Source organism: Macrotis lagotis, chromosome X, assembly GCF_037893015.1.
Source record: "Macrotis lagotis isolate mMagLag1 chromosome X, bilby.v1.9.chrom.fasta, whole genome shotgun sequence".
In the NCBI taxonomy this organism is placed as follows: Eukaryota; Metazoa; Chordata; class Mammalia; order Peramelemorphia; family Peramelidae; genus Macrotis; species Macrotis lagotis.
Genome location: NC_133666.1, coordinates 703,927,299 through 703,953,963, shown reverse-complemented (window position 1 = coordinate 703,953,963; position 26,665 = coordinate 703,927,299). Strand labels below are relative to the sequence as shown.

General features: G+C 55.0%; 3 protein-coding genes across 5 annotated transcripts in view; 1 reads left to right on the top strand and 2 right to left on the bottom strand.

Annotated features, from left to right (window-relative positions):
* The window catches only part of LOC141497082 (uncharacterized), an 857,774-nt gene that overhangs the window by 87,690 nt on the left and 743,419 nt on the right, over positions 1-26,665 (bottom strand). The gene's annotated exons all lie outside the window — the stretch shown is intronic.
* Positions 8,246-9,837, top strand: CHCHD10 (coiled-coil-helix-coiled-coil-helix domain containing 10). Its single transcript, XM_074199843.1, has 4 exons — positions 8,246-8,382; positions 8,550-8,760; positions 9,389-9,530; positions 9,662-9,837. Exons 1-4 carry the CDS (start codon positions 8,342-8,344, stop codon positions 9,679-9,681), a joined length of 414 nt encoding a protein of 137 aa, XP_074055944.1. The 5' UTR covers positions 8,246-8,341; the 3' UTR covers positions 9,682-9,837.
* Positions 12,057-26,665, bottom strand: part of LOC141497130 (glutathione hydrolase 1 proenzyme-like) — a 74,345-nt gene continuing 59,736 nt past the window's right edge. For all 3 annotated transcript variants that reach the window (XM_074199757.1, XM_074199758.1, XM_074199756.1), the window contains exons 2-15: positions 25,477-25,556; positions 23,024-23,163; positions 22,660-22,827; positions 20,899-21,029; positions 20,692-20,778; positions 17,578-17,770; positions 17,199-17,356; positions 16,593-16,742; positions 16,148-16,284; positions 14,860-15,047; positions 14,605-14,732; positions 14,270-14,382; positions 12,765-12,878; positions 12,057-12,376 (exon numbers count right to left, since the gene is read on the bottom strand). In XM_074199757.1, the coding sequence (XP_074055858.1) occupies positions 12,230-12,376; positions 12,765-12,878; positions 14,270-14,382; positions 14,605-14,732; positions 14,860-15,047; positions 16,148-16,284; positions 16,593-16,742; positions 17,199-17,356; positions 17,578-17,770; positions 20,692-20,778; positions 20,899-21,029; positions 22,660-22,823 (1,710 nt within the window). In that variant the 5' untranslated portion in view covers positions 22,824-22,827; positions 23,024-23,163; positions 25,477-25,556 and the 3' untranslated portion in view covers positions 12,057-12,229. The remainder of the gene's footprint in view (positions 12,377-12,764; positions 12,879-14,269; positions 14,383-14,604; positions 14,733-14,859; positions 15,048-16,147; positions 16,285-16,592; positions 16,743-17,198; positions 17,357-17,577; positions 17,771-20,691; positions 20,779-20,898; positions 21,030-22,659; positions 22,828-23,023; positions 23,164-25,476; positions 25,557-26,665) is intronic.

Here is a 26,665-nt window from a genome sequence, read left to right as displayed (position 1 = left end):
ATCCAATAAAGAGGAAGAGATTGAAGATAAGTGGTAGAGTGGTGAGGAGAGAAGGGGCAGATCTAGTGACTGAGAGGATGGACGGGCATCACTGGAGCAGGTGGAGGGGTCAACAGAGGGGGCAGAAAGCTCCTAGCTGATGGGTGGGAAGGAAGAAGAGAGATGGGGTTTAGGATTAGCACTTTCCCTTTGCACGGGGGATGACTCTAGGGGAGAGTAAACTCAACCTGAAAGTATTGGGGCAGAGGTTCTCACACAGGTTGAGAATGTGTGTAGCCAAGGGGCACCTCCTGGTTCCCAACCCTGAATGCTCTTTTCTCCCTTGATGTAATCTGCATAGAGTGTCCATTGGAGATGCAGCTCTACTGGGTGGACTAGCCACAGTGTGTGTTTTGGGGGTTGGTCCCTCTACTGCCAGTGCTGGTGAAGAGGAGGATCCCAGCCAGTGCCCCTTAGACTAAGCTGTTGGGGGTTGAGCTGCTCAGGTGCAGACCTTTCATAATGCCCACAAGGGGGCAGCCTGGGCATAGCCATCTTCCCAATGCTGCCTAGCCACCTCCTGGCTCTGGGGGCTCCTGCTGCTGACTTCAGTTCCTGGTGGGTTCTTTGTCTCTCAACCCAAGTGGGTCACACTGAGGACTTAGCTCTAGAAATCCTTCTAGCCTAAAGATCAGAAAAGAATAAGCCCAAAAGAAATAGGGAGCCAAAAGAGATTTCAAAAAAAGGGGAAAGCATCTATTTGTATAAAAACTATTTACAGCAGCTCTGTTTGTGATGGCAAAGAATTGGAAGTCAAGGGGATGCCCATCCATTGGGGAATGGCTGAACAAGTTGTGGGAAATGATTGTAATGGAAAACTATTGAGCTATAAGAAATGACAATCTGGATGATTTCAGAAAAACCTTGGAAAGACTTCCATGAATTACTTGCTCATTCCATCAGTGCAACAATCAGGGACAATTTGGGGGTATCTGTGATGGAAAATACCATCTGGATCCAGAGAAAGAATTGTGGAGTTTGAACAAAGGCTATTACTTTCAAATCAGAAAAACGAAAACCCATTATCTTATTATATAATTTTGCTATCTCTTATACTTTATGTTTCTTCCTTAAGAACAGGATTTCTCTCTCATCCCATTTAATTTAGATCAATGTTACCATGGAAACAATGTAAAGACTGACAGACTGACTTCTGTTGGGGGTGGGGGGGTGGGAAGCAAGATTAGGGGGAAAAATGTAAAACTCAAAATAATAAAATCTTTCTTTAAAAAAGAAAAGAGGGGCGGCTAGGTGGCGTAGTGGATAAAGCACCGGCCTTGGAGTCAGGAGTACCTGGGTTCAAATCCGGTCTCAGACACTTAATAATGACCTAGCTGTGTGGCCTTGGGCAAGCCACTTAACCCCATTTGCCCTGCAAAAAAAAAAACCTTAAAAAAAAAAAGAAAAGACAGACAGATTTCCATGAACTGATGCCAAGTGAAGTGAGCAGAAGCAGGAGAACATTGTACACAATGACAGCAGTGATGGACAATGATCAGCTGTGAAAGATTTAGCCATTCTCAGCAATACAATGACTCAAAATAATCCCAAAGGACTCAGCATGAACAATGCTATCCACCTCCTGAGAAAGAATTGGTAGTCTGAATACAAACTGAAGTACAATGGTTTTCATTTTCCTCCTTCCTTCTGTGAGAAATAGTTAACTTTAATTTCCACAAAAGAATAAACAGAATTTGAGTGGTGAACTAAGGAAGGGGTCAAGTTGATGTGGACAAAAAGAGGCAAGAGTAAGAGTCAAGGAAACCAAGGTCTGGAAATAGTCTAGAGTGTTGATAAGATCTGATGAAGTCTGGAACAGCTGTACCAGAAACTATACCTGTTTAATAGGTTATGAATACTGACCAACACACCCCTAGGATGGAGACTAGCTCATTTAAAAGCACATGGGATGTGTGGTTAGGGAGGGGGGACATATCAAGGGGAAACATGTAAGAGGCATTTTGGAAAGTTGCATTCTGCTTAGTACTCAGTCAATGTGGAAAAGAAGGGATCATAGCTCAAAATTGAGGGGGTGCCCCCTTCTGGGATACCAGTTCTTAAGAACGTTACAATAAAGAACCCTCTTTGCTTCATTAATGTCTGTTCTGAGTTCTTGCTAAGGTCCTTGTTTCTTACACTTCTCCCTCCCTCCCTTCCTTCCTTCCTTCCTTCCTTCCTTCCTTCCTTCCTTCCTTCCTCCTTCCCTTCTAGTCTTCTTGCACAAAATGATGACTAAGGACATTTTTTTATCAGATTGCTTATCTCAGAAAGAGGGGAGGGAGGAGGAAAAAGGGAATAGAATTTGGAACTCAAACTAAAAAATGCTAAAAATTGTTTTTATGTGTAGTTGGAGGAAAAAATCAAATATTCTTAAAAAAAAAAGAAATAGGGAGTTGCTTCTCCCTCCTTTCCACATAGCTCCTTCTGATGCATCCATTGATGAACCCAACAGTCCAAGCAGGAAGGTTTGAGAGCTGCCTGCCCTCAGACCAGTTTTCTGTCCTGTTCTTTGGATGCCAGGGCAGATTGGGGAGATCTGCTCAGGTTCCAGGGACAAGGGTCTTGTTGGATTCAGGTCAGCCAGCTTTGCTGGACGCCTCCCAGCCCACTGACTGCTTCTTCAGTGGTGGGACAGCTCTGGTTAGAAGGGGAAGTTTTTCCTGAGTGAACCCAAAATTGGCCTGATCTGTCTCTCGAATATTGATGTTGTTTGGCTGTTTCCTGACCTGTCCAGAAATGTTCATTTTCTTGTCAGAGACACTGGTTCAGTTTGCCATTGCCTTCCTCAGCTCATTTTACAGATGGAGAAACCGAGGCAAACAAGATGAAGTGACTTGCCCAAAGTCACACAGCTATTGTCTGAAGCAGAGTTGAACTCAGGAAAGTGAGTGGTCCTGAGTCCAAGATCAGTGTTCTTTGCATTGTGGCACCCCCAGTGCCTGTCTCTCTCTTAACAACCTTTAAAAATGCTCCCCCGCCCAGCTTCTCCAGGCCATTCATCCTCCTTGCTGCTTTTTGCTGGGTACTCTCGTTTGTTAAGGTCCTTCCTAAGCTGTGGTGATCAGAACTGACCACAAATCTCCACATGAGGGCCAAGGCCAGAGGACAGAGTATCCTTTCTTAGTCCTGGAATCAGGGCCTTGCTTACTACAGTCCAACTGGACAAGGTTGCCATATTGCCTTGCTAGCTCTTGTTAACCTTGTGTTCCACTCAGACCTCCACAGCCTTTTTGAGAAGATGGCTGTTATCTTTGTCTACCTCAACATGTACTTGCAATGGTGCTCTTTGGTGCCTAAGTGAAGACTGCATTTATCCCGCCTGATTTTCACATTATTAGACTGAGCCCAAGGTCTGGCCTGTCAAGGGACCTTTGGATGTGAACTCTGGGTCTTTCTAGTCCCAGCAAATGAGATGACTGTGTCCTTTAAACCTTTAGTCAAGTCATCGAGACTAGAGCCAAGCACAGATCCCTGGAGGCTTCCTGCCCAGCTGCCATTGAACCATTGCAGGACGATATGAGTGGGCCCAGTCTGGAGCCCAGCTGATTGTCTTGTCATCTAGCCTGCATTTGATCTCCATCAAGCCAAGAGAGCAAGCCATCATCTGGGGCATCACTTAAACCCCAGGAAATTCTACCCACACCCTTCTGTCATCCCCTATTCCCCAATTTAGTGATCCTGGCCAAAAGGAAGTGAGGTTGGTCTGACCCAAGCTCTCAGCGATAGAGTGGGCTGGCTCTGGGTAATCACTGCCTCCTTTTCAAGAGGTTCATCAACCACCCCTTTAGTTTTTGCTTCTAATGCACCCATTGCAGATGATAACATGATTAGAAATGACCAGGGAGTCACTGGGATGTTCTCATGATCACCACTTCCAAGACAAAGGTTTCATGGGGCCCTTGTGGACAGCCCGTGTGACCCAAGGCATCACCAGCAAGAAACCTACTATGTGTTAGGAACAATAAGGTCCTCATTGGTCCAACCAGCTGGAAACCCACAGTCCCTTGTCTCCCTTCTGGCCTTGATGAATGAGAGTGAGCTATGTGATGTGCCCACCAGGTGGCATTGTACTCAAGTCTGCCAAGCAGTGGTCTCCTCAGGGGTAACTCACCTGTGGCAGCCCCTCCCCAAGGGCTGGGTAAGAAAGAATGGCCCCCTTGCCTGCTCACTTACTGCTGAATCCTGATTTCTGGGCTCAAACATCCACATACAAACACTGGAGAACTGTGCTTCTGCCCCTCCCTTGCTCCAGACTTCAAAGTCAATCGGCATTGTTCAAGTTAATAAGCATCAATCGATTAAGGATCTACAAGGTGCCAAGCACAGGGGAGCCAGAGCAAGGCCAGACTCGTCCTGCCTTTGAATGGACTGAAACTTGTGGGGGGGGAGCCTACAGACAGGCTACTTCAGGGTCCAGGGACGGAGACCAATGAGGTGGGACTGGAGTAAACCTACCAGGAAGCTGGGGAAGCAGCAAATAGAGGTGTAGAGGAAGGCTGCACCAAGTGGTGCAATGCCATGATGTCTGGAGAGAAAGAGTCGTGTGCAAAGAGCTGGAAGATTGAAGCAATTATTAAAGGCTTACAGTATACTTGGTAAGCTGTGAAGTGTGGAGGTGAGAGAGCACTCAAAGACTGCCCACTTTTCTGGATCTCCCATCCTAACAGGAGACATAACTCAAAGGGAAGGTCTCTGTGTCAGAGGGCACTGTCATGGGACACAGCGGTCAGGTAGATGGTCGGGTCCTCCCCCATGTCATTGCCACAGATAAAAATGTTATCTCTTCTGTGGTTGAGTCATTGAACAAGGTCAAGGATACCTATGATCAGGACTTCCCCTTCTGTGTCCTCAGTCTCTGTGACTGCAGTCCAGAAGGAGTGGTCGGTCCTCAGGTCACAGTCTCCAGGCCTGCCTCCTAGAACAATGGTGGCAGTCCCTGGCTGGAAACCTGGCCATTCCTGAGGATCTTGGGCTCAGGGTCCTGGGCTGTCTGAGGGGAGATGGTGGCCAAGGTAGTGCTGGTGGTTTGATTTACCTGGTACATGCTGCCTCTCATCTCTCACTTGGGGTTCTTGGCTACTTTGGCTAGACTAGGTTGACAATCTTGTGACTAGCAGATGGTTGGCTTTGATGGGGATGACTGATCCTTTATCCATAGGAGCTGCCATGGATTGCAGCTTAAGTTTGGAGTTTAAGGAAGATGGTAGAGATGGTATGGGATCATGGACACCAGAAAAGGGATCCAGTTTCAGGGGAAGAGGACAGTGATAACACCCTGAATTTGTGATGTTGTTGGAACATCCCAGAGTAGTTGCCAAGTACGCATTGTCTAATGTGAGAGAGTTGGACCAATGAGGATCTTATAGTTCCTAACACCTAGTAGGTCCTCAGCATTCTTAGAATGAATGAGCTATCCTCTGCCTGGAAGGGAAGCCCTCCATGATGTCTCCTAGCCTATCTTCAGCTTGACCTCACAATCTTTCCCTCTCCCAGCTCTTTCCTACTGCCTATAATCATTGCCATGGCTCCTCCATCCTTGCCTGATTCTTTCAATTCTTCAAACCAGTGTCCTATATCTTTTCTGCCTCTGTGGCTTCCAGCGTTAGACTTCATTCTGGAAGAAGACAAAGGACAGTGTATCTGACAGTGACTGATCAGATCCCTAAAGCTCAGAAAGCTCTGTTGCATGTAGGCAGAAGTGGTCCCAAGGACCATTTGGGAGGAGGATGTCTCTAAATCTGTGCATCTCACATTTCCTTAGCTTTTCACCTCTGTGACTTAAAGCATTCTGAATTCAATTCCTCCACTTTCTTTCCTGTGTTCTTAATCCCTTTTAATCAGTGGTCTCTTAGCTGCCAAACCCAGTGGCCTTTTTCCCATTCTCATTCCCTTTGACCTCTCTCCTCCTGGAGACTTCTCTCTAGAATTTTTGGAGATCTCTCAACAGATTGAATATGGGGGTGAGAGGGGGAAGAGTAGTAGAGGAAGACAATCCTTTGGATTGGGCAACAGATCATTGGCCATCTGAAGGAACAAAACATCAAGAATATCAAAGAAATCAAGGAAAAATGGGAAGGAAGGCAGCCTAGCAGTACTAGCTCCAAAACCATATTAATAAAAAATATTCGATAAGAAATGGAGATTGAGGTACACACAGGAGCAAATGAGCTCAATTACTCTAGTGTTTGACAAACCCAAAGGTCCCAGATGTTGGCAAAATCAACTTGGAAGCAATGTGGCAGAAATTAAACCACCTCACACCCTAGACAAAGATAAGCTCAAAATGAATTAAACATAAAGGATAATATCATAAGCAAATTATAGGAGCAGGGAAGAAATTACTTTTCAGATCTATGGATAGGGGAAGAGTTCTTGACCAAAGAGAGAGAGGTTCATAGGAGACAAAGGGATAATTTTGATTGTATGAAATTCAAAAGTTTTTACACAAATAATATCAATGCAGCTAAAATTAGAAGAAAAGAAATGAGAAAAAAATAACTGACATTTCACTGATAAAGGTCTCATTTCTAAAACTCATAAGAAACTGAGTCAAAAGTACAAGATTAAGATCATTGGGGAAATGTCAAGGATATGAATAGACAGTTTTCAAAGGAAGATATCAACAGCCATATGCAAAAATGCTCTAAATCACTAATTACTTGAGAAATGCAAATTAAAACAACCCATGGGATTGGATAAAATGACAAAAAAAAAAAAAAAGGAAAATGACAAATGCTAGGAAGGATGTGAAAAATGCAGATATTCATGCACTGTCTGAGGTAGGAACCACTCTAACCATTCTGGAAAGCAGTTTGGAACAATACCTGAAAAGCTTTTAAACTGTGCATCCCCTTTGACCCAGCCATATAGCAATTAGGGCTGCATATACTCCAGGGAAATCAAAGAAAGAGGAAAAGGACCCAAGGTACAAGCAAATCACAGCACAGAATTGGGCAGAATGCCCGTCCATTGGAGAATTGAATATATTGTGTCAACGAATGTGATGGAAGACTCTTGGGCTGTAAAGGGATGGTTTCAGAAAAACACCTGGAAAACCTTTCATGAACAGATGCAAAGGGAGCAGACCAGGAGGACATTGTACACAGTAATAGCAATATGGTTCAATGTGATCAACTGTCAATGACTTGGTTACTCTGATCAATTCAAGGATCCACCACCATGCCCCAGGATCATGATAAAACATGCTGGCCACCTCCAGACAAAGAGCTAAGGGCCTCAGTGAGCTGCCAACTGAATCTTTTTTCTTTCTTTTTCTTGCCTTTTTTTTTTTTTAAGAACATGCTTAATGCAGAAATTTGTTTGGCATGATTGTATATTTGGTTTGGGGGAGGGGTGGTATAAATTTTTAATTCATTTTAAACTTAAATAGCAAGTCACTTAACCCTGATTGCCTCGAATCCAGAGCCATCTCCAGTCCTCCTGATTCCTATCTGGCCACTGGACCCAGATGACTCTGGAGGAGAAAGTGAGGCTGGGGACTTAACACAGTCCCTCCCCCCCAATCCAGTTCATGTGCCCATCCTGTCATCATGATGTTGTGGTCTTCTTCGAAGGAAGGACAAACATTAAATACAAAATGAAAAAAGCATTTCATATATACAGCAGGACATCAGAGAGGATTCAACATAAAACAATAAATTTCTATTTCAAGAAAATTTCCACATTGTGTTCCAAGCTACCTGGTTTTTCTGTATTACCTTGTAGGTTTTCCTTTGTTCTCCGCTGTGCATTTTTGACTTAATTTTTCCCTCTTCCCACCTAGACTACAATTGACCACACGCACACATACACACACACAGACACAAAGACATATCTGGGTGTTTAGACACAGCTGTGGTTCCAAGTCTTTCCACATTCCCCCTAAATCAATCAATTCATCATTTCCTACCCAATCACATCAACCTGAGGGACAGTCTGTGAACCCCTCAAGTTTCTGCCTTCTTCCTATTTTGGGCTACGTGGGTTTTATTTACTCCAGAAAACTTTCATTTAAAATCGATGAAATTGCACCCACAGCGCTCCTGCCTCTTCCCCCAAGGTTCACCCCCTCGCACTCCCTTGGGGTCTAAATTCTCTCCGGTCCGGCTAAACAGGGAGGTCTGCTTGTGGCTCTGTGCTGTTGGCTTCACCTGCCCATGCACACCAGGCGCTCTCTGGGCCGGCCCCGGGCCCTGGCCCGAGTGGCCCGAGTAGCCCGAGTGGCAGGACAGTCCGGCTCCCGGGGCCCCGCCCCGATCGGGCCCCGCCCCCCACCTTCAGTCCCGGCCGCTCGGACCCAGCCATGCCCCGAGGGAGCCGCAGCACGGCCGCCGCCCCCGGCGGGTGAGCCCGGGGGGCCCGGGGGGCCGGGGCTGGGGGCCGGGGAGGCCGGGGGGCCGGGGGGGCCTGGGGGCGGGGCGGCCGTGGTCAAGGTCATCGGGCGCGGCGGCCGCTGCTAGGGGGAGGGGCGTCGAGAAGGGGGCCCCTCCTGAGCCGCCCCTTCTCCGCAGCCGCCCGACCCCGACCCCGACCCCGGCCCCGGCCCCGGCCCCGGCCCCGGCCCCAGGCAGCGGTCAGCCCGGCCTCCTGGCCCAGGCGGCCTCCACGGCGGCCGGAGTGGCCGTGGGCTCGGCCGTGGGCCACCTGGTGGGCAGCGCCCTGACGGGGGTCCTCGGGGGGGGCGGCGGCGCCCCTCCCGAGCCGGCCCCCCGCCCGGAGCAGGTAAGTGGGGGGCGGGGAGGGGGCGCCCCGAGTGGGCAGAGCGCTGCCCCAAGGTCACCCGACTGGCCTCAAGCCAAAGAGTCCCCAACAGCTTTGGAGCCTCCTGCTGGGCTCCCTGGGGGCAAGGGATCCAAGGAAGCATCGAGAAAGTTGGGGGGGTCCTCCTCTGAGCTTCCCCCAAACCCTGGGAGGGCGTGGCAAGGCCCAGATTACAGCTGAGGAAACTGAGGCACCCACCTCCCAAGCCTCCTGGTCTTCCCCAATAGGAAAGTTGAGGGAAGGGCTGGCCAGAGCTAGGCAGGGAATGAGCCAGAGCCGGGCAGACCCCAGAAAGCCGCTAGGCAGCGCCAAGAGCAAGACTCACCTTGGGCTGGGGGACCCTGGGCAAGTCATGTCACCCTCCGTTTCCTCCTCTGTCAGAGAAGGCACGGCGCCCACAACAAGAACCACAAGAGAATGCCTTTGGGGAGGGGGCCGGAGGAGCTCCGCCTGGTGGCCTTGGGGGCAAGGGCCTGGCAGAGCCCTGGAGGTCTGGGGGCAGAGGTGGAGGGGGGGGAGAAGGGCAGCTGTCCTCGGAGCCCCCCCCTGAGCCCCCTGCCTCTGGCTGCTGCCTCACGTGGCTCCCCAGGCCCCCCAGGTGGTGCCATCAGTCACTTCCAGGCCCTGCTACTATGAAATCAAGCAGTTCCTAGACTGTTCCACCACCCAGAAGGACTTGACCCTGTGCGAGGGCTTCAGTGAGGTCCTGAAGCAGTGCCAGCGCACCTACGGTGAGGAGGGGAAGCTGGGGGCTGGCACAGCACGGCCAGGGGTGGCGGGGGGGGTGAAGACAGGTGACGTCAGCGTTACCCCAAAGCTCCCCCCATCCTTTGCCCTCACCTATGGGCTCTGATCCTCACAGGCCTCACCACACTTCTATGAAGCCCACCCACCCACCCACTCTGGAGTCCCTGTTGCCCACAAGCTACCCAGCTCAGATGAGCCCAGTGGCTGCAGCTAGGCACCTTTGGAGACCTTGTTTGGAAGTTCACTTGAGAAAAGGCCTCTGTCCAATTAAATAGGGTCTCTTCTCCTTCATCTTGTCTCTGTCCCTCTCTCTCTGTCTCAGTCTGGCCCATGGAGAACCCCTTTGGGGCCCACTCAGGACACCAGCAGGGAGGACTGGGGCCATCTGCCCCAGGCCCCACTTTGGGGGGTCCTTGAAGACCAGGAGTGCTGCTCCCTGCCCAGGGCCCCCACCCCCCAGCCAACCCCACCATTCCCATGCGCCCATGTCTCTACCCTTTTGGCCACACTGGCAGGAACAGGGTGGCATGGAGGCACTCGGGCCATGGGTACAAGGCACCTGGGCAGGGTGGTGAGGGGATGTGGGTATGGGGCACCTGGCCAGGAGGGTCCTTGGGCCTCAGGTGTAGACATGAATCAAGAGACAAATCGAAGTCCTGGCCACTCCTGGGTCTCCAGCCAATGGCAGCATAGCAGGCATCCTGGGGGCCCTGGGCTCACCAGTGGTAAAATGGGCAATCGGGTTGGGTTGGCTCCCTAGTCCCCAGCGCTGCCTCCCCCCTCCCTCTTCCCCCCATTGACTCAGGGCTGGCCTGAGGTCCCCGAGGAACCACCTGGTCATGGCTGCCCTCCCCTTGCCCCTCCCTCCCTCCAAGGCCTGCCCGGCTGAGCCATTCCCTTCAGTCTGATCCAGTTTGGTCAAGACTGTTGAGGTGACCATTCCCGCAGTGCATCATGTTTGAGACAACTACCAACCTGCTGGGGCCAGTGAAGGTCTGGTGATGGGAGGGTCAGGGCAGAGCTGAGGGAGGGAGGGAGGAAGAAGAAAGGGCAGGGGGGAAGAGGGAGGAAGGAAGCAAGGAGGGAGGGTGGAGGGTGGGGTGCAGACATGGGTCTGTTCTAAAAGCTTTGTTCTGGGAAGCCAGGGCGGGGCTGGGGATCACATGTAGCTTTAAGGCCCAGGCTGGCATCAATGGTTGAGGCTAGTCTGGGCCAAGGCTTGGACCCAGGGTCAGGTCTCAAACTGGGGCTGCTGAGTCAGACCTTAGTCTGGGGATGCTGTCGGGGCAAGCCTGGGGCCGGGTTGGTCCTGGGCTGCTGAGTCAGGGCAGGGTGGGGATGGCAGTAAGACCCATCTCAATCCAACAGTCCCCAGAATTTGAGGGCACAGGGATTCAGGGATTCCTCATTTTTGAGGACCTGGTCCCATTGGCACAGCAGGTTGAGCAGCAAAGCTGGGATTTATCACCCCTTCCCCGCCCAGGCTCTCCCCTGGGCACTTCCCAATAGGTTGCTTCCCTCTGAGGTGGGGATCAAGTGACCCCACCTTCTACCCTTATCCATCCTCTCCCTGGCTGTCTTCCTTCCCCTGAGTCCCTTTGAACAGGCAGGAGGTGGCCCAGTAACCAGCAGGGGCCTTCTCAGGGCTGGACTGTGCCCCTTCCCTAGGCCCTCACCACTCTCAGTTATCAGGATCCAAAAGCCCGGAAAGAGGGTTGTGGAAAGGGGGCTGGTTCAGGTCAGGACCTCCTCCTGTCAGCCAGTGGATATTGACCCCCCCCTCCCAAAAGGGGGGCTCACAGGGCTAGGACTGAACCCTTTGGTTTAGAGAGAGACAAAAATGTCATAGGGAGTTTTGGACTCCCCCCCCCCAAATGTGGCCAGACCCTTCTGAGGGTTCTCAGACCACTGGCCCTGTTCTTTGGGCATGAGCCCCTGGGAGGGGATTTCTGTTCAGGAAAGGGCCAGGCTAGCTGGCTGTGAGGACATTCTAGCATTCTGGCAGGACCCAAAGTGAGGGGAATAACTCAGGGAATTTCTAAAGATCCCGAAATTTGCTCCTAGGAAAGGATCAGGGCCTGGAGGCCAATATAACCCCCCAGATGTGATACAGACCCAGGTCCTGGTGCCCATGATCACCTAATGTGGTGCTAATGGTGCCCACATTGACCTCAGATAGGATGTCAGTAGTACCCACAGTGACGCAGACAAGGTGCCAGCCTTGGGTAGTCCTGGTACCCACAATCACCCTCTGATGTGGTACTAGTAGTAGCCATGATGACCCTCAGATGCAGTGTCCTGGTACCCATGATGACCTTCAGACATAGTGCCAGTCTGGGGCCTGGTGCCCACGATGACCTTCAGATGAGGTGCTAGCCCTGGATTCTTGAAACCTATCCCATTAAAACCCAGGAAGTTCAAAGGAAGCCCCCTTCAAGGCCTAGAATAGACAAAGAGGGCAGAGGCCAGGGCTTCCTCCCAAGGGGAGCTGGGAAGGTGCAGTGAGGGCTGGAGGCCAGCCTGGCAAATGGGTCCAACTCATTTATTGCCTCGAATCAGCAGCACATTGCAGACACAGAACCTGCTTGCCCTGCCCTGCCCCTCATCCCCTGGGATGAGTCCTTGGCGTCCCTGAGTCCTCGGGCCCCTGCCCAGCCCAGAGGCTGCCCTGGGTCCAGAGTGGTCAGTAACCAGCAGGCACACCGCCCTTGCGGGAGTCCGAGGCGGCGGCCCATCCTTTGGGGGTGCTCACGATCGCCTGGACCACAGCGATAAAGTCTGGGGTGGTCTTGGTGTTGTGCTTGCGGGCCCTGAGTTCTGGCCCCACGGCCTGCAATGGGGAAGGTTGACCTGAGTCAGGAGGGATCAGGGCCAAGGAAGAAGGCTCGGCGGGGCCCCCCACCCCATCCGGGAATACACATATACTTTCCAGGGAAGAACCAGGAAGGCACGGGGGTCTGACCCGGCCCAGGCCCCAACCTGTCTCTGCCTGTCTGCCCCCCTGTGGGTCTGGCCAGCTGTCTTAGCCATCTGCCTGTCTGTCTACCCACCTGTCTGTCGGGCTTCCTATCTCTTACCTCTCCCCTCTCCCAGGCTCAAAGCTCCTCCTACCATGAGGAGAATGATACCTCAGGGCTCTCAGGGGACTTGGTTGCTTGTCTGAGGAGCTGGCTGGACTTGGGGGGGCCTCCTTCCCTTGCAGCCCCTCCCCCACATACCTTTTCCAACTGCTCTTCCAGGGTCGTGGTGTTGGGGAGGAGTTGATTGTGGAGCCGAGGCTCTTCCACAGCCTTCTTCACATCGTAGCCAAACCAGAGGTGGTTGATCATCGCCTGGGAGGAGGGACAAGGGCAGGTGGGGGGGGGGAGCCTCAGAGCCTCCCCTGCCTGGCCAATGGATGCCAGCCCAGCTGCCAGGGCCCCTCACTGGCTCCCAATCTGTAGCTTGGGCCAGCAGCTGGACTCCGGGGCTGGTGCTCTCCTCTGCCCTGCCCTAGGCTCATCTCCTGGCCCCTTACCTTAGGAAGGCCAGGAGGGCCTCCGGGTGGGGGAGGGGCCCAGAGGGCTGCTCCCTGGAGGTGAGGGCCCCATCAGGCGCAATGGCCAGGGTGACCATCCCAGCCATCCACCCTGTCCAGAAGTGAACCGGCCGGTTGGAGGACATTCCCAACAAATGTGAGAAGCCCCCTTTGGGGCCTGTGCTTTCTCATTCCCTTTCCTCCTGGAAATTTGAGGGCGGTCCAAGAGTGCTGCCCCAGACAGAGCGAGCCCGGGTTCAAAGAGGGACAGACTCCCAGATCCCTCATGGCGCTACTGCCCGTGAGGGCTGCTTCAGAACAACGGCCTCTTCCTGGCTTGCTTCAACCCTGGCCTCTCATCTCTGGGAGTCTCTTTGGGGCTCCGATACAAAAGGCAGCCAGCTCGGAGCAGAGCTGACCACTGATGCCAACACCCACTTTCAGACACCTCCAGGGACACTGCCCCCCAGGCATTTTTGGCCACTGTCCCCATTTGGCTGAAGGCTTGGGGACTTCCCAACAAGGGACTTTGCTGAAGGTTCGACTGCAGTCTTTAGGCTTCCCAGGCCTGGCACGAGAAGAAGTGAGGGGCAGAGGGCAGTCATGAACTCAGTGAGTGGGGCTGGGGGCCAGGAATGCAGGACACAGACAGGATGGGGTGTCCCTGGGCCCTTTGGGTACCAAGCCCTGGTACTTCCCCTCATTCTCTCCCTCATGCACAGACCTGGTCCCATTCCTCCACTACTCTTTTGTTTTTGCAAGGCAATGGGATTAAGTGACTCACCAAAGGTCACACAGCTAGATAATTATTAAGTATCTGAATCTGAATTTGAACTCTGGTCCTCCTGACTCCAGGGCTGGTGCTCTGTCCACTGCACCACCTAGCTGCCCCAGCTCTGATTGCTGAGAGATCCACCTCCCATCACTCCCTCCCACACTCAGGGTGCCAGCGTTCACTCCCATTGTGGGGAATTCTTCCCTCCTTCATTGGGAAGGAGTCCGCCTGAGGACTGGAGGGGGGAGGCCCTTCCTGCGGGAAATGGAATGGCCAGAAGGTCCCAAGCCCATCCCGCAAGTCCCTGTCCAAGAATCCATTTGGGGCCGTGAACAGGGGGCCCGGAGGGGTGACTCTGAGGAAGCCAGGAAGCACCCACGCACACCTCACCCCCAACCTTGCCTGCCTCACCCGCTGCCAGGGCTGCCTACCAAGGCTGTGGCTGTGGTGATCTGGGTGCCCCCAGATGCGCCAACCACCATCTTGACCTTCTTGTCCTTGCCCACCACGATCGTGGGGCACATGGAAGAGAGGGGTTGTTTGCCTGCAGGCCACAGACACATGTTACAGTCATGGCACAGACTCGGGCTCATGGGAAGGCTACCCACACCCACGCAGGGTGCCCTGTACATGCCCACACATACACACCCCCTCAGATGGACACCCACGGACCCTCACCCTCACACCCATCTGCCCCTGCCCCCTAGATGAGTCACTTCCTCTCTTCTACCCTTGTCCCCACCAGCCCTGCCCCACCCAGGGGCACCTGGTTCAATGAAGTTGGCTGGGGACGGGGGGATCCCAAACTGGTTGATGATGTTGGGGGAGCTGAAGTCATCCATCTCGTCATTGTATAGAATGCCGGTGCTCTGGGACAGAAGCTTGGAGCCAAAGCTTCAGAGGTGACCAGGGGATGGAGAGAGAACTGAGGGGGTGACCTGGCCTCCACCCCACCCCACCAGCTCCCCATCCTTGGGTGAGCCTCCCCCACCCCACCCCCAGAGAGGTCTCCAGTGCCTACTAGAGATTGATGGTGCTGGTAGCAGACACAGCAGAACCATCCTTGGCCACCACAGAGAGGTGAGACGTGCCCCCATCATTGGGCATGAAATACTCGGGCTCATAGTACTCGGCCTCATGTGTCTGACTGTCCGTGATCCGAGCCTGGAGCTGGTCGGCAAAGTACTGGGATGTCATGTTCTGAATCACCTGCCAGAACAACCCTGAGGTGAGGAGGCAGAAGGCCGGAGGGCCACCATCCAGAGATGAGAGGCCAGGGAGGCCGCTATCTGGAGACAGGAGGTTGGGGGGCTGTGAGACAGGAGGCCAGGGAGCTGCCGTCTGGAGACGAGAGGCCGGGAGGCCACCATCCAGAGATGAAAGACCAGGGACCACGGTATGGAGATGGGAGGTCAGGGAGCTGCCATCCAGAAGTCAGGGAACTTCTGTCAACCAGAGGCTATGGAGCCACCGTCCATCAGCTAGCCCCTCATCAATGACACCCGCCACAGGCTACAGTCTTAATAGGGCTGCCTAGCGGACAGCCAGAAGGGTAGAAGAGAGGGAGATGGGCGAGCTGGCACAGTTAGAGAGCCGGCCCAGAACCATGTGTTAGAGGGTGATCTAAAAAAAGGACCTGCCCACCCCGAGGCTGCACAGAGGGGCAAGGGCGACCCAGTTCTGACTGAGGAAGCCTCATCCTGCTCCCCAACCTGCCATCCAGCATCGTCCTTCAGACCTTGACCACGGACACTGCCACGAACTCCCTTCATCTCTCAGATCAGGGTCAAACTTGTTGATCTGACCCCCCAAACCCTTTGGGGATCCCCACCATTGTTCCTTTCACCATCTCATTCACACATTCAGACAAACTTGGCTCCCTGAACTTGACCCTCCATCTCCCACCTCCAGGCCTTTGCCCAGGCGCCCCTGACTGGGATACCCACTTTCATAAGAGTGGTATCATGGCCATCCTCTCACAGGAGTCATGCCAACCCTGGGTCAGCCGTCCCTATTTTACAGAAAATAGACTCAGTGATTGGCCAAGGCCACGCAATTGGCCTCAGGAGCAGGATTTAAGACCCCCAGCCTGGTGTCCCCTTGGCTTTGCTCCAGGTCCCTGCTCACCCTTATGTCTCCCCCTCAACCCCCCCCCACCACCAAATGTCAGCTCCTTGAGGGAGGCTCTCACCATACTTGGAGTCCAAAGGGGCCTGACTAGATTGGCCCTGAGCATCCTCTCCCCCACCCCAGACCTCCTCAGCCATGCCCCTGGGTCTCTTCCATGGGTGGGGGCCCAGGCCTCTCACCCCAGACACATTCACAAACTTGGGGTCCCCCAGGAGCGTCCTCTTGGCATAGGCGAAGCGGAAGGCTTCCACGATGCGGTGGTAGGTGAGGCCCTTCTCCTTCTGCGTGCTCACATTTGCCTCTGAGAAGTGGTACCCTGGCCCAGGGAGAAGTGCAGGGTCAACTCCAGTCAGGATGGTTGCCCCAGTGGCCCCCCTCCCCTGATGTGGAGTCTCATCCTGAGGAGCAGGGGGCAGCCCAGGGAGAAGGGATCTGAATTGAGCCCTCTCCAGCCTAGGTGGCTGGATAAGAAGGGAGGAGAAGTTGGGGTTCAGAGGAGAAGGCTTGGCACGGCCTTGTTCAGGAGTCTGGGCATCAGGACCAGGCAGGTCCAGTGTGCTCCCCCCTCCCGGGGGGCCAGGCAGAGCTCCCTCAGAGGGGGTTGAGGGGCAGGTGCCAGCTCACCTTTGAGGATATTCAGGATGAGGGCGAGCACTGGGCCGCTCAGGGGTGCGCTGGGGGAGTAGACGACGTAGTCCCCCAGGCTGAAGTTAAGAGGGTTCTCGATCAGTTCGGCCTGGTAGCTGCTCAGGTCTTCCAGGGTCAGGATCCCGCCTGTTCAAAAGACAGAGAGCCCATGTCTCCACTGCCACCTCCACTCAGGAATGACCACCGGAGGGGAACTATGGCAAGGTATGCCCTTCCCCCAGACGCTGCCCTTCTGTCCATTTGAGGGCTCAGGGAGCTCAGACCAGGCCAGGTGATCCAACCCAGCCAGAGGGAAAGACTCCAGATCCTGGGGAGGCCCCTTCCACACTGGGACAACTGCTGGTTCTGTCCTCTGGCACCCAAGCCAGCAGTCCTCGGTGGGGCAGCCCTTGAGGGATGAGGGGACAGCTCTGCTCCACCATGGGGGGAGGGATGGGAGGCCCTCCTCTGGCTAGATTGCGGCCCACCCCTGCCCCTTCTAACATGACCTCAGAGGAGCCTGAGCATCAGCTGCCCAGGTAGACTGAGGTCCTCTTCCTTGGGGGGCAGCCCCCAAGGAGCTTCCTACTGTCCGGCCCTCACCTGCTTTCTGGACATCATCGACAATCTGTTGGGCCAGGCTCCCTTTGTAGAAGATGTCTGGCCCTTCGTTGGCTAGCCTCTCGTAGGTCGTGGCCAACTGGGGCATCCGCACAATCTCGCCCTGGCGCAGGATCTTCCCATCACGACAGAAGATTCTACTGGGGTTTGGGGGAGGCAGAAGAAGGGCTCTCACTACTTCCTGTGGGGGCAGCAGCCGCCCCAACAATAGCAAGGACAACCGGCCCAAAGCAGAGGCCCAAAGGAGAGCTTGGGTGATGCCCGAGGGGGATCCCAAGGCTCTCTCTGCTGGCTGAGGGAGGGGGAGTCTGTGGGTCCTGGGATGGGGCTCATCTTCCCCCCAGTCCTTGTCAGGGCTTACCAGAGCTCCTGGCTTTCCTCAATGGTCTTTTGCTGCTTGACCAGGGCGCCTGCCAGGCCCTGGCCCACCGGGAAGCCCTCGCGGGCCAAGCGGATGCTGGGCTCAAACAGGCGGGACCAAGACAGTTTGCCGTGGCGCCGGTATGCCAGCTCGTAGCCACGGATCTCCCCGGGGACCGCCACAGACAGGCCTCCTGGATGGGCAGAGACCCTTGAACGCGCTGCCCTCCCAGCCACTGGGACAGCCGGACCAGTGAGGGGAGAGCAGCACTACTTCCCCCTTGTGTCAGAGGGGGCCAGCCCCCTGGTGCCCCCGGAAGGTGGGCCTCTCCTCCTGGACCCTCTCCACTCTGCCTCTCCTGCCCCAGCTTCCCTGCTGACCATCTCTGAGTGGATGTCATCTGACTCCCTGGATACCCGACATGTCCCAAACCAAACTTGTTCTCTTCGCCTCCCAAGCCCTCCCGTCCTCCCAACTTTCCTATGACTTTGGAGGGCACCACCATCCTAGCCTTCTAGGCAAACCAAGCCAACAAGCATTTATTAGGCATCTACTGTAAGCCAGGCCCTGGGGCTTACAGTCTAATGGGGGGTTAGGGGGGCTAACATGTAAATGAAGGGCAAAGAAGCTACAGAGGGGTGCCTGGGGGAATCCTCAGAGGGGAGGCACCAACAGAGAGGCCTGGGAAAAGGCAGACCAAGAGGCTTGGGGGTGCAGACCGGGAGAGAGAGGGTGCTCCAAGCAGGGGCCCAGCCAAGAGGCCAAGGTCACTGGGCCAAAGACAACTTTGAAGGCTGACCAGAGGAAGTGGAGGTAGGGCGCAACAGAGTCAAAGCCCAGAAGCCCTGGGGTCTCCCTGGACCCCTGACTTTCTTACTACACCCCCTGCCCCAGCCCCTGCCCCAGCTCTAAGCTGTGCCCTGGTCAGTCACTGATTTAAATTTCATCTTGTTAGCATTTCTCCCATAGGCGCCCCCTGACCCCTGGGGCAGACCCTCTTGACTATTAGAATAGCTGCTGCGGGTCTCCTCTGCTCTGGGATTCAGATCCTTCCAACCTTTTCCATTATTCTCTTAGTGAACCCAGCCCTGGTCCTCTTCCTGCCACTGGCAGCACGTCCCATCTCCCCACCCCTGCTTGGGCCGTGCCCCCTGCCCAGGATGCTCTCCTCTTTCCCCTGCCTCATAGAAATCCCGATGCCACTCTCATGGGACTTCTTCTTCTCATGCCATCCCATCAAAGTCTCCAGCCCAGTAAGGGAGCCCCCCCCCCCCCAGCCAGTCTGACTGCAGTCCCAGGAGGTCAAGGATGCCAGAGAGGACCCCGGACTTGGAGCACCCAAGTTCAAATTCTGTTTCAGACACTTAATTTAACCAGTCATGTGATCTTGGGTAAATTATTTAACCTGCCTGCCTCAGTTTCTCTATTTGTAACCTGTACCTTTGCTCTCATTCTAAGAATCAAATGAGATAGTTGTCAAGTCCCTTGCAAAGCTTAAAGCCCTTATTATCGTCCTAAGGACGCAGCCGTGCCCTGACCTCCGATAGTCTCCAGAAGGGAATAAGACATTGCTGGGCACCGGTGAACAGTGGCAGGAGAAGCACGGCCCCCCGGGGTCATCACGAGGAGCCCCCTGCCCCGGGGGCTCTGCTCCCCTGCTCCTATGGCTACTGAGCCCCCACCGGTGTGGTTCCCACTGACAAGCAGCCAGGAGATACAATCAGCAAAGGTATTTATTGAATACAAACATTTCCCATAGCCCGGGGGGGGGGGGCACTCTCCCACAAATACACATTGTGTCAAGCTAAGTAAACTGGCATGTGTCCCTCATGAAGGGCACATGTGTGGTGGGGGTCCCATAGGCCTGGAAGTGGAGTCTCCATGCTGGGCTGCAAGGGTCTCCATGCTCTGCCCCTCAAGTGTCTCTGGAGCCTCTCTGAACCCCCAACAGCAGGGGGCTCTGAACCTGAGTTTTGTGGATTTTTTAAATGTTGGTTCCAATTGGTTTCCTTTGGAACCCTCTGCATCCATTTTATTGTCCACACTTAGAAGCCCGATTTTAGCAGGGGTTCCAGAGGTTTCAGTAAAATGACTCCCCGAGAGGTCCTTGACCCTGACAAGGTAAAGACCCCCGGTCTCTCAGTGTGCGAACCTGCTCCCCGATGGCTGCAGCTGCTCCCCTTCAAAGCTACCTCTAGCACATCGGCTGCCAGGGTGGGGATGAATGGGGAGAGAGAAACTCCCTCTTCTTTCCCCCTTCCCCCCCATTTCCACTTTGTAACACCTGAGTTGGGGGAACCCCTTCCAGATCCTTCTCTATGGACAGAGCCAGGGTCACTTATGTGTGGCTTCCCAGTGCCTGGCACTTCCACAGCAGGGGCCTAATACGTGCTCACTGACTTGAACTGAGATGAGGAGCCCTTGGGGTGAAGCACTTGGTCTTGTTCATTGTTTCCTTCCTCGAATAAGGAATGGTCTCTGTTGGGGGGGAGGGAAGAGCCAGCGGAGGATGCCCTTCCAAGAGACAAGAGCCAGTGTGTGTGTGCACCCATGGCTATGGATGTGCACAGTTGTATGTGTATCGGTGTGGTCCACACGTGTTTGTGTGTGTGTATTTGTGTGCACAGTTGTGTGTCGGTGAGGTCTATACACATGTATCCACTTGTATGAGTATTTGTGCACACAGTTGTGTGTTATCTGCTGTATGCTCGTGTGTGTGTGTGTCAGTATGGTCCACACATGTTTTGTGAGTGTATGTACACCTGTGTGCATTTGTGTGTGTTGGTGTGACCTGCTGTATGCTCATGTGAGTGTGTATCAGTGTGGTCTGCTGTGTGTTCATGTGAGTGTGTGCACACAGGTGTACATGGTTGTGTGTTGCTGTGATCTACCATATGTGTGTGCACACATGTATGTTTGCATGTACAGTTGTATGTGTCAGTGAGGTTTGCACGCACGTGTGCATCAGTCTGCCTGGTAGGGTGCATGTTTGTGTGGCTGTGTTTGTGTGGCTGTCCAGCCATAGCCCTCAAAGGGTCGGTGGCACCTGGGCTGCTCCGGGGTCTTCTCTCCTCCCCAGGACCCCCCAGCCCACTGTCGCACTGCCCCGCTCACCTCTCTGCGACTGCTCCGAGGTATTGAACATCTTGGAGAAGGAGTGCCTCGGGGCCACCTCTCTGGCATTGATGACCTCAGCTTTTCCTGGAAAGGAGAGGCAGTCCTTCAGTCCCCGGGCTCAGCCCCTTCTCTCACTGTGCCTCAGTTTCCCCATGCATTTTCCCTCAGTCTGGAGATGCCCGAAGCCACCCCCTTCAGACTCACCGGTGCTGCTGTTGTAGATGGTGAAGAAGAGACCGCCGCCAATGCCCATGCTGTGAGCGTTCATGAGCCCCATGCAGAGCAGAGACGCAATGGCCGCATCCACCGCCGAGCCGCCTTCCTGAAGTGCATCCCTGCATCACGACCCCCCCACCCCGGGACCAGGTCAGAGGCCAGCCAGTTCACCAGGATCCCCCTGCTCACCAACAGGCCCCCCACCCCCCCAGGGTGCAGTGACAAATGTCATCCCCAAATCAGGAGCAAAGCCCTGGTGATGCTCAAAGGCAAAATCCCCTCAAGATTGGGTGACTTTGGGGCAGTTAGGCCACACGGTGTAGAGTACTACCCTGGAGTCAGGAGTTCAAATCCAGCCTCAGGCACTTAATTTATACTTGGCTATGTGACCTTGGGTAAGTCACTTAACCCCATTGCCTCACAAAAGCCAAAAAAAAAGTGGGTGGCTTTCCCCTGAGGAATCCACTTTCCCTATGCCCCAGCACCCCACTGGATGCTCATGGGGCTCCAAGCCATGTTCAGGACACAGACACTGACTACTGTGGTTGAGGGCTGCCTGACAGAAAGAGAGACCAGATGGGGCCAGGAATGTGAGATGGTGCCCAAGGCTCTGTAACTCTTTGCTTCCACGATGACAGAGTGATGGCCATGGGAGATGAGGGAAGGAGCCCATCCAGACACAGTCTGGGAACCTTTGGACAATGACCCATGAGCCCCTGGCATGGCTGGCAAAGGCACCACATCTTGTGACCCTGGCACCACAGAATAACATCATTAGTCTCCACAGAGGGCCTCAAGATTGTCAAAGCACTTGACAGAATACTGGGAGGCAGGCAGGCTTAGGATCCCCATTTTACAGGTGAGAAAACTGAGGTAACAAAAGTGAAATGATTTGCCCAGGGTCACATAGTTAGTGTCTGTCTGATACAGGATTCAAACCCGTGTCTTTCTGACTCCAGGCCCTGGTGCCAAAAGAGAGCAGAGCTGAGGGTCTGAGTTCATCTGCAAAATAGGGGTGGGAGCCACCACCAGCAGAGTAGTAAGAGGTCCAAGAAGCCCTGGAAGATTTGTGAGAATGGACCCAGAGCAGCTGAGTGAAGCTGGGAGAACCTCCTCAGTCAAGACTCCTGGGACTCTGAGAAGAGCCTGGAAACCAGATCCAAGAGAAGCAGGGGGCTGCTGGCCCACAATGCACAGAGGGGGTGGTTTCTGATCTCTGGGACTAGAGGGGTGAGAGTGCTAGGGGGTGGTCCTGCTTGCCAGTGATCACTAGTAGCTGGGCACAGCCCCAGTGGGGCAGCAAGAATGAGGGACATGTGAAGGGCAGCCCAGACAAGCCCCCCCCCCCCCACTCTTGAGTGGCTCTCCAGTAGATGATCAGAGGGCCATAGAGGTCTGCCGGACAACAGCTTGCCTGGCTTGGTGAGCTGGGAAGTGGCCACCAAACCATCCTCCCATCCCCAAGTTCTTGGGACCTCAGGTTGATGGAGATTCAGGATATTGGCTCCTGGTATTGAGGATCCAACCAAGACAGTTTGGCCCCCCAGGAGGCCTTGGTGAGGCCCAGAACCTGGCCTCTGACCCCTGAGAAGGCCCATGGCCAAGAGCAGCCAGGATGGCCTAGAGGCCCCCGTCGGTAGGTACGCTCCGAGCTGTGACTTGGCCCTCCCTCGCACCGATGCTGGGCCGCCAGCAGGCCTAGACCTGCCAGTGGACCTTGGCCGGTGTGCCTCGGGCTCCCGAACTCACCTTCCAATCTCAGAGCACTTCTCGGCATCAGCAGCCACGGCACCACTCCTGTACACGTGGGAAGCTGAGGGATGGCCCTGCAGGCCCAAGCTGAGTCCCAGGATCAAGGCCACAACAACCGCAATGGCCAAGATGACCAGGCCCACCATGAGCTTCTTCTTCATTGTTCTGGGGGGAAAAAGGGGGGTTGGGGCTGGGAGGAGCCCTGGCTGGGCAAGCAGAGGTCAAGGGGAGCAAGACACGGCCTCCACCCTGGGTCCTGCTGAGGTAGCCCCAAGCAGGGGCTGCAGGAGTGACGGGCTAGAGGCAGTGGGGTGAGGCTCAGGACATGGGGCCCCCAGCCAGCCAGTCACATGGGACTTACCAGCTCCAGGGACCCGTTGGAGAGTTGAGAGAATTCAACCCAGCTTCTGCTGAGGGAGAGCTGGGCCCTCCTGGCCACCTTTGTGCCCAGCTCAGCCCTGGAACCCCTGCCTCCTTCCAGGCTTGCTGGGGCACCCGGGCCTGCAAAGATAGACTCGTGGTTAGCTGTGCCGAGAGCCAGCACTGGGTGACTGGAGCTCACGGGCCTGCACTAGTGGGCTACGGGGAAATGAGGGGGGATGGGGGGATGAGGTGAGATGAGGTGCGACAGGGTGACATGAGGTGGGGAGTTCCGAGACTAGAAGAATGAGGAGCTCTCTGGTCCCCAGTTCCTGTTGAGGATGGAACCTTCCTCCTTCCTCCCCAAGGAGCTGGTGTAGAGGAAACAGCCAGGTCCTCAGCACCCACTGCTTTTGCCTCATGCCTGAGATCCCTCACGCCAGCACCCTGCCAGCAGCACCAAGAAGTTTTAGAGAGAAAAGAGGTGGCTGGAGGTTCCCCCCAGGCTAAAGCCCCCAAGGATGGTGCCCCTAAGGTTGGCCCTCTCCAGGACCCCAGCACCCCCACCTGAAACTCAGTGATGGTGCCTGGGCACCTGGGCTGGGATAAAGTGAGAGGGCCCCCAAGCAGAGAAGAGTACTTGTCAGAGTGCAGGGGACAGAGAAGGGGAAAAGAGGGTCCCCCCAAGGGATGGCATGGATGAGACTCAAAGGTCCCAAGTCAACCCCCAGCTGACTGCAGTGGAACCCCGGGAGGGGCTGCTCCACTGGTTCAGTCTCTGCACAAAGGGTACCCCACTCCCACTGAGAGGATTTCTTCCCAAGTTCAGCAGACCTGGCCCAGGGTTGTGCTGACATTCAGATGACCCTGCTCCAGGCCAGCCAGTACTCAGACTGCCCATGGTCTTCTTCCCGGAGCAGGGCCAGTTGGCCAGCTACTCACAGGGCTCAGATCTCAAGGGAGTTTAGAGAGGCAGGCCAAGAGGCAAGGTCAAGGCCAAGAGGTCAGGTCAGGACCAAGAGGCAAAGGCAAGGTCAAGGTTGGATGTTGGACAAGGGGACCTGATTGCAAGAACCTCTGGGGTTCCCTCATGCTCAGTTCTCCTCCGCTGGGCATTTAAAGCCCACCCCCATCCTCCAGATCAGTCCCCCAGACCTAGCTGTTCCATATACCCAACACTTCATCTCCAGTCTCCAAACCTTTGTCCTGGACTGCTCTCCTTCCTTAACTGTTGCCTCCACCCCCCAGTTTCCCAAACTCCTCACTGGCTTGCCTGAGGCCCCTGGTTGGTTGATGCCTCCCCTGACCCTGTATTTCTATCTGTCCATGTCACAGGTTTCCTGCCAACACAGATCCCCACCCCTACAGGACAGGGGCCTTCCCTTTTGGTTCTTGTAGTCCTAAGCCTGGAGGGGCTAAGACACATGGGTGAATGATTCTTTAGGCTTCCAGGCTATGCCCCCCCACCCTGGGTACCCCATCTGCCATGGGGGGAAACATGCTGAATTGGGGTATGGTCATTCATCTTGGGTTCAAATTCCAGCTCTCCCCGGAAGCCCTTGGGCAGGAGCCTTTTCTCTGGCCTCAGTCTCCTCATCTTTCCCTCCCTCCTCCATATTCCATGGTTCCAATGGATCTTCCGCTTCCACAGAAGAAGTCTCTGGCAGGTCTGTCAAGTCCCTCCCAGCTCCCAGACTCAGGCGTGGCCAGGTCCGATTCATCTGGACTCGCCGCTGCTGCATCTCCCATTGCCCGCCCTTTGCGTGGCTGGTCCCCAGGACCACTGTGCTCTCCCTCCCCGCTGTGTCTGTTGTGTGGTTTCTGTAGCTGTATAGGCTGCCGGCCTGTCCTCCGTGCAGACCGGAAGCTCACTGAAGGCAGGGCCCGCTGCCATTTGGCTTGGGAACCTCCTTGTTGCCCATCATCCAACATATAGAAGGAGTCTAAGCAGCACTGGTGGAGGGTGGATTGAGGGATCCCCTCTGCCTCCAGTCTCCAGGATGCCACCCCCTGTTAATCAGGGCCCCAGGCCCCGGGCTCCCCTTCCTTTCGTGCCTCGTGGATGGTCCAGGTCCAGCTTTGGCTCTGGGATCCAGCGGCGGTTTCCTGCTTGGGGCCGGGGCCAGGCACGGGTGGTTGGGTAGGTCTGGCTCCCCCACCCCCCAGTCCAGACCACCGGCCCTGCCCCCACCCGCCAGATGTGGCCAGGAGCAGAGCGGGGACTCCCTGCAGACACACATCCTCCACTGCTTCGGAAAGAGCTGCCGGGGAGGGGGAGGGGAAGGGGAGGGGGGTTCGGGGAGCAGGCAGGGGACTTCCCTTTCCCACCCAAAAGCTTCAAGAGGGCTCACGGGACAGAAACCTTGGAGATGGGCATGGAGGCCCAGGGAAGGGCAGTGACCGGCCCACGATCACACAGCCTCCCAGCCCAGCTGGAACAACACAGCCACTTACCCAGGCCTTGGGAAGTAGGTGGGTGCAGGGCCTCCCAGGGGGCCCCCTTTCCTCAGGGAGAGAGCCTGGTCTGTTGCAGGCTGTGGAGAGGGAGGGGTGGGAGTGAACGGCAGTGTGGGGGCCTCCCCGGAGCACCCCTGGAGGGTGGGGGGATGGGGGATAGAGGAGCAGAGCAGGAGCCAGCAGCTTGGAGGAGCCTGGACCTAGCTGTCCCAGAGTCCAGCCCCTAGGGGAGGGGAGGGGAGGGAAGGGAGGGAGGGGCAGGGACCCCAGGAGCTGGGAAAGACTCCACAGGATGTGGCCCAGTGGAGACTCAGCTGAGCCTCCTGGGGCCCCAGCCCCGAGGGCCCTGGCCTCTGCTTGCCTCCAAACCCGGCCCGGGGTGGGGGGGAGCAATCTAAGGGGGAGGGGGCCATTCTGAGTCCAGAGGAGATGGACACAAGGCACTGGGCACCCCTGCCCCCCCCACATGTGCTTTCCCATCACTGGGTCTGAAATGCCCCCAGGAGACTCTGAGACACTCAGAGACCTCTAACATCGGAGCGGAGCCTCTGGGCTTCTGACATTGCTCTGGCGGGGATGGGCCCTTGGGACCCCAAAGCTGCATGGGGGCTCAGACCACATGAACACTCCCCTGGGAGTTTCCCAATAAGAAGCGTCCTCCTCCAAATGAAAGGGCACTTTGAAAAAGAAATGACAGGAACATGGAGAGCTTTCCCAACTCCAGCTGGGGAAGAGGTCACAACCAAAGGAGGGGAGAGAGACAGATGGGGGTCGGGGAGAGAGAGAGAGAGAGAGAGAGACAGACAGACAGACAGACAGACAGACAGAGACAGAGAGAGACACAGAGAGACAGAGACAGAGAGAGACAGAGACAGACAGAGACAGAGAGAGACAGAGACAGACAGAGACACAGAGAGAGAGACAGAGAGACAGAGACATACAGAGACAGAGAAAGACAGAAAGACAGAGAGAGACAGAGAGAAACAGAGAGAGAGACAAAGACAGAGAAAGAGACAGAAAGACAGAGAGACAGAGACAGACAGAGACAGAGAAAGACAGAGACAGAGAAAGACAGAGAGAGAGACAGAAAGAGAGAGACAGAGAGACAGAGAGAGAGACAGAGACAGACAGAGAGAGAGAGAGAGAGGAGAGAGAGACAGAGAGACAGAGACATACAGAGACAGAG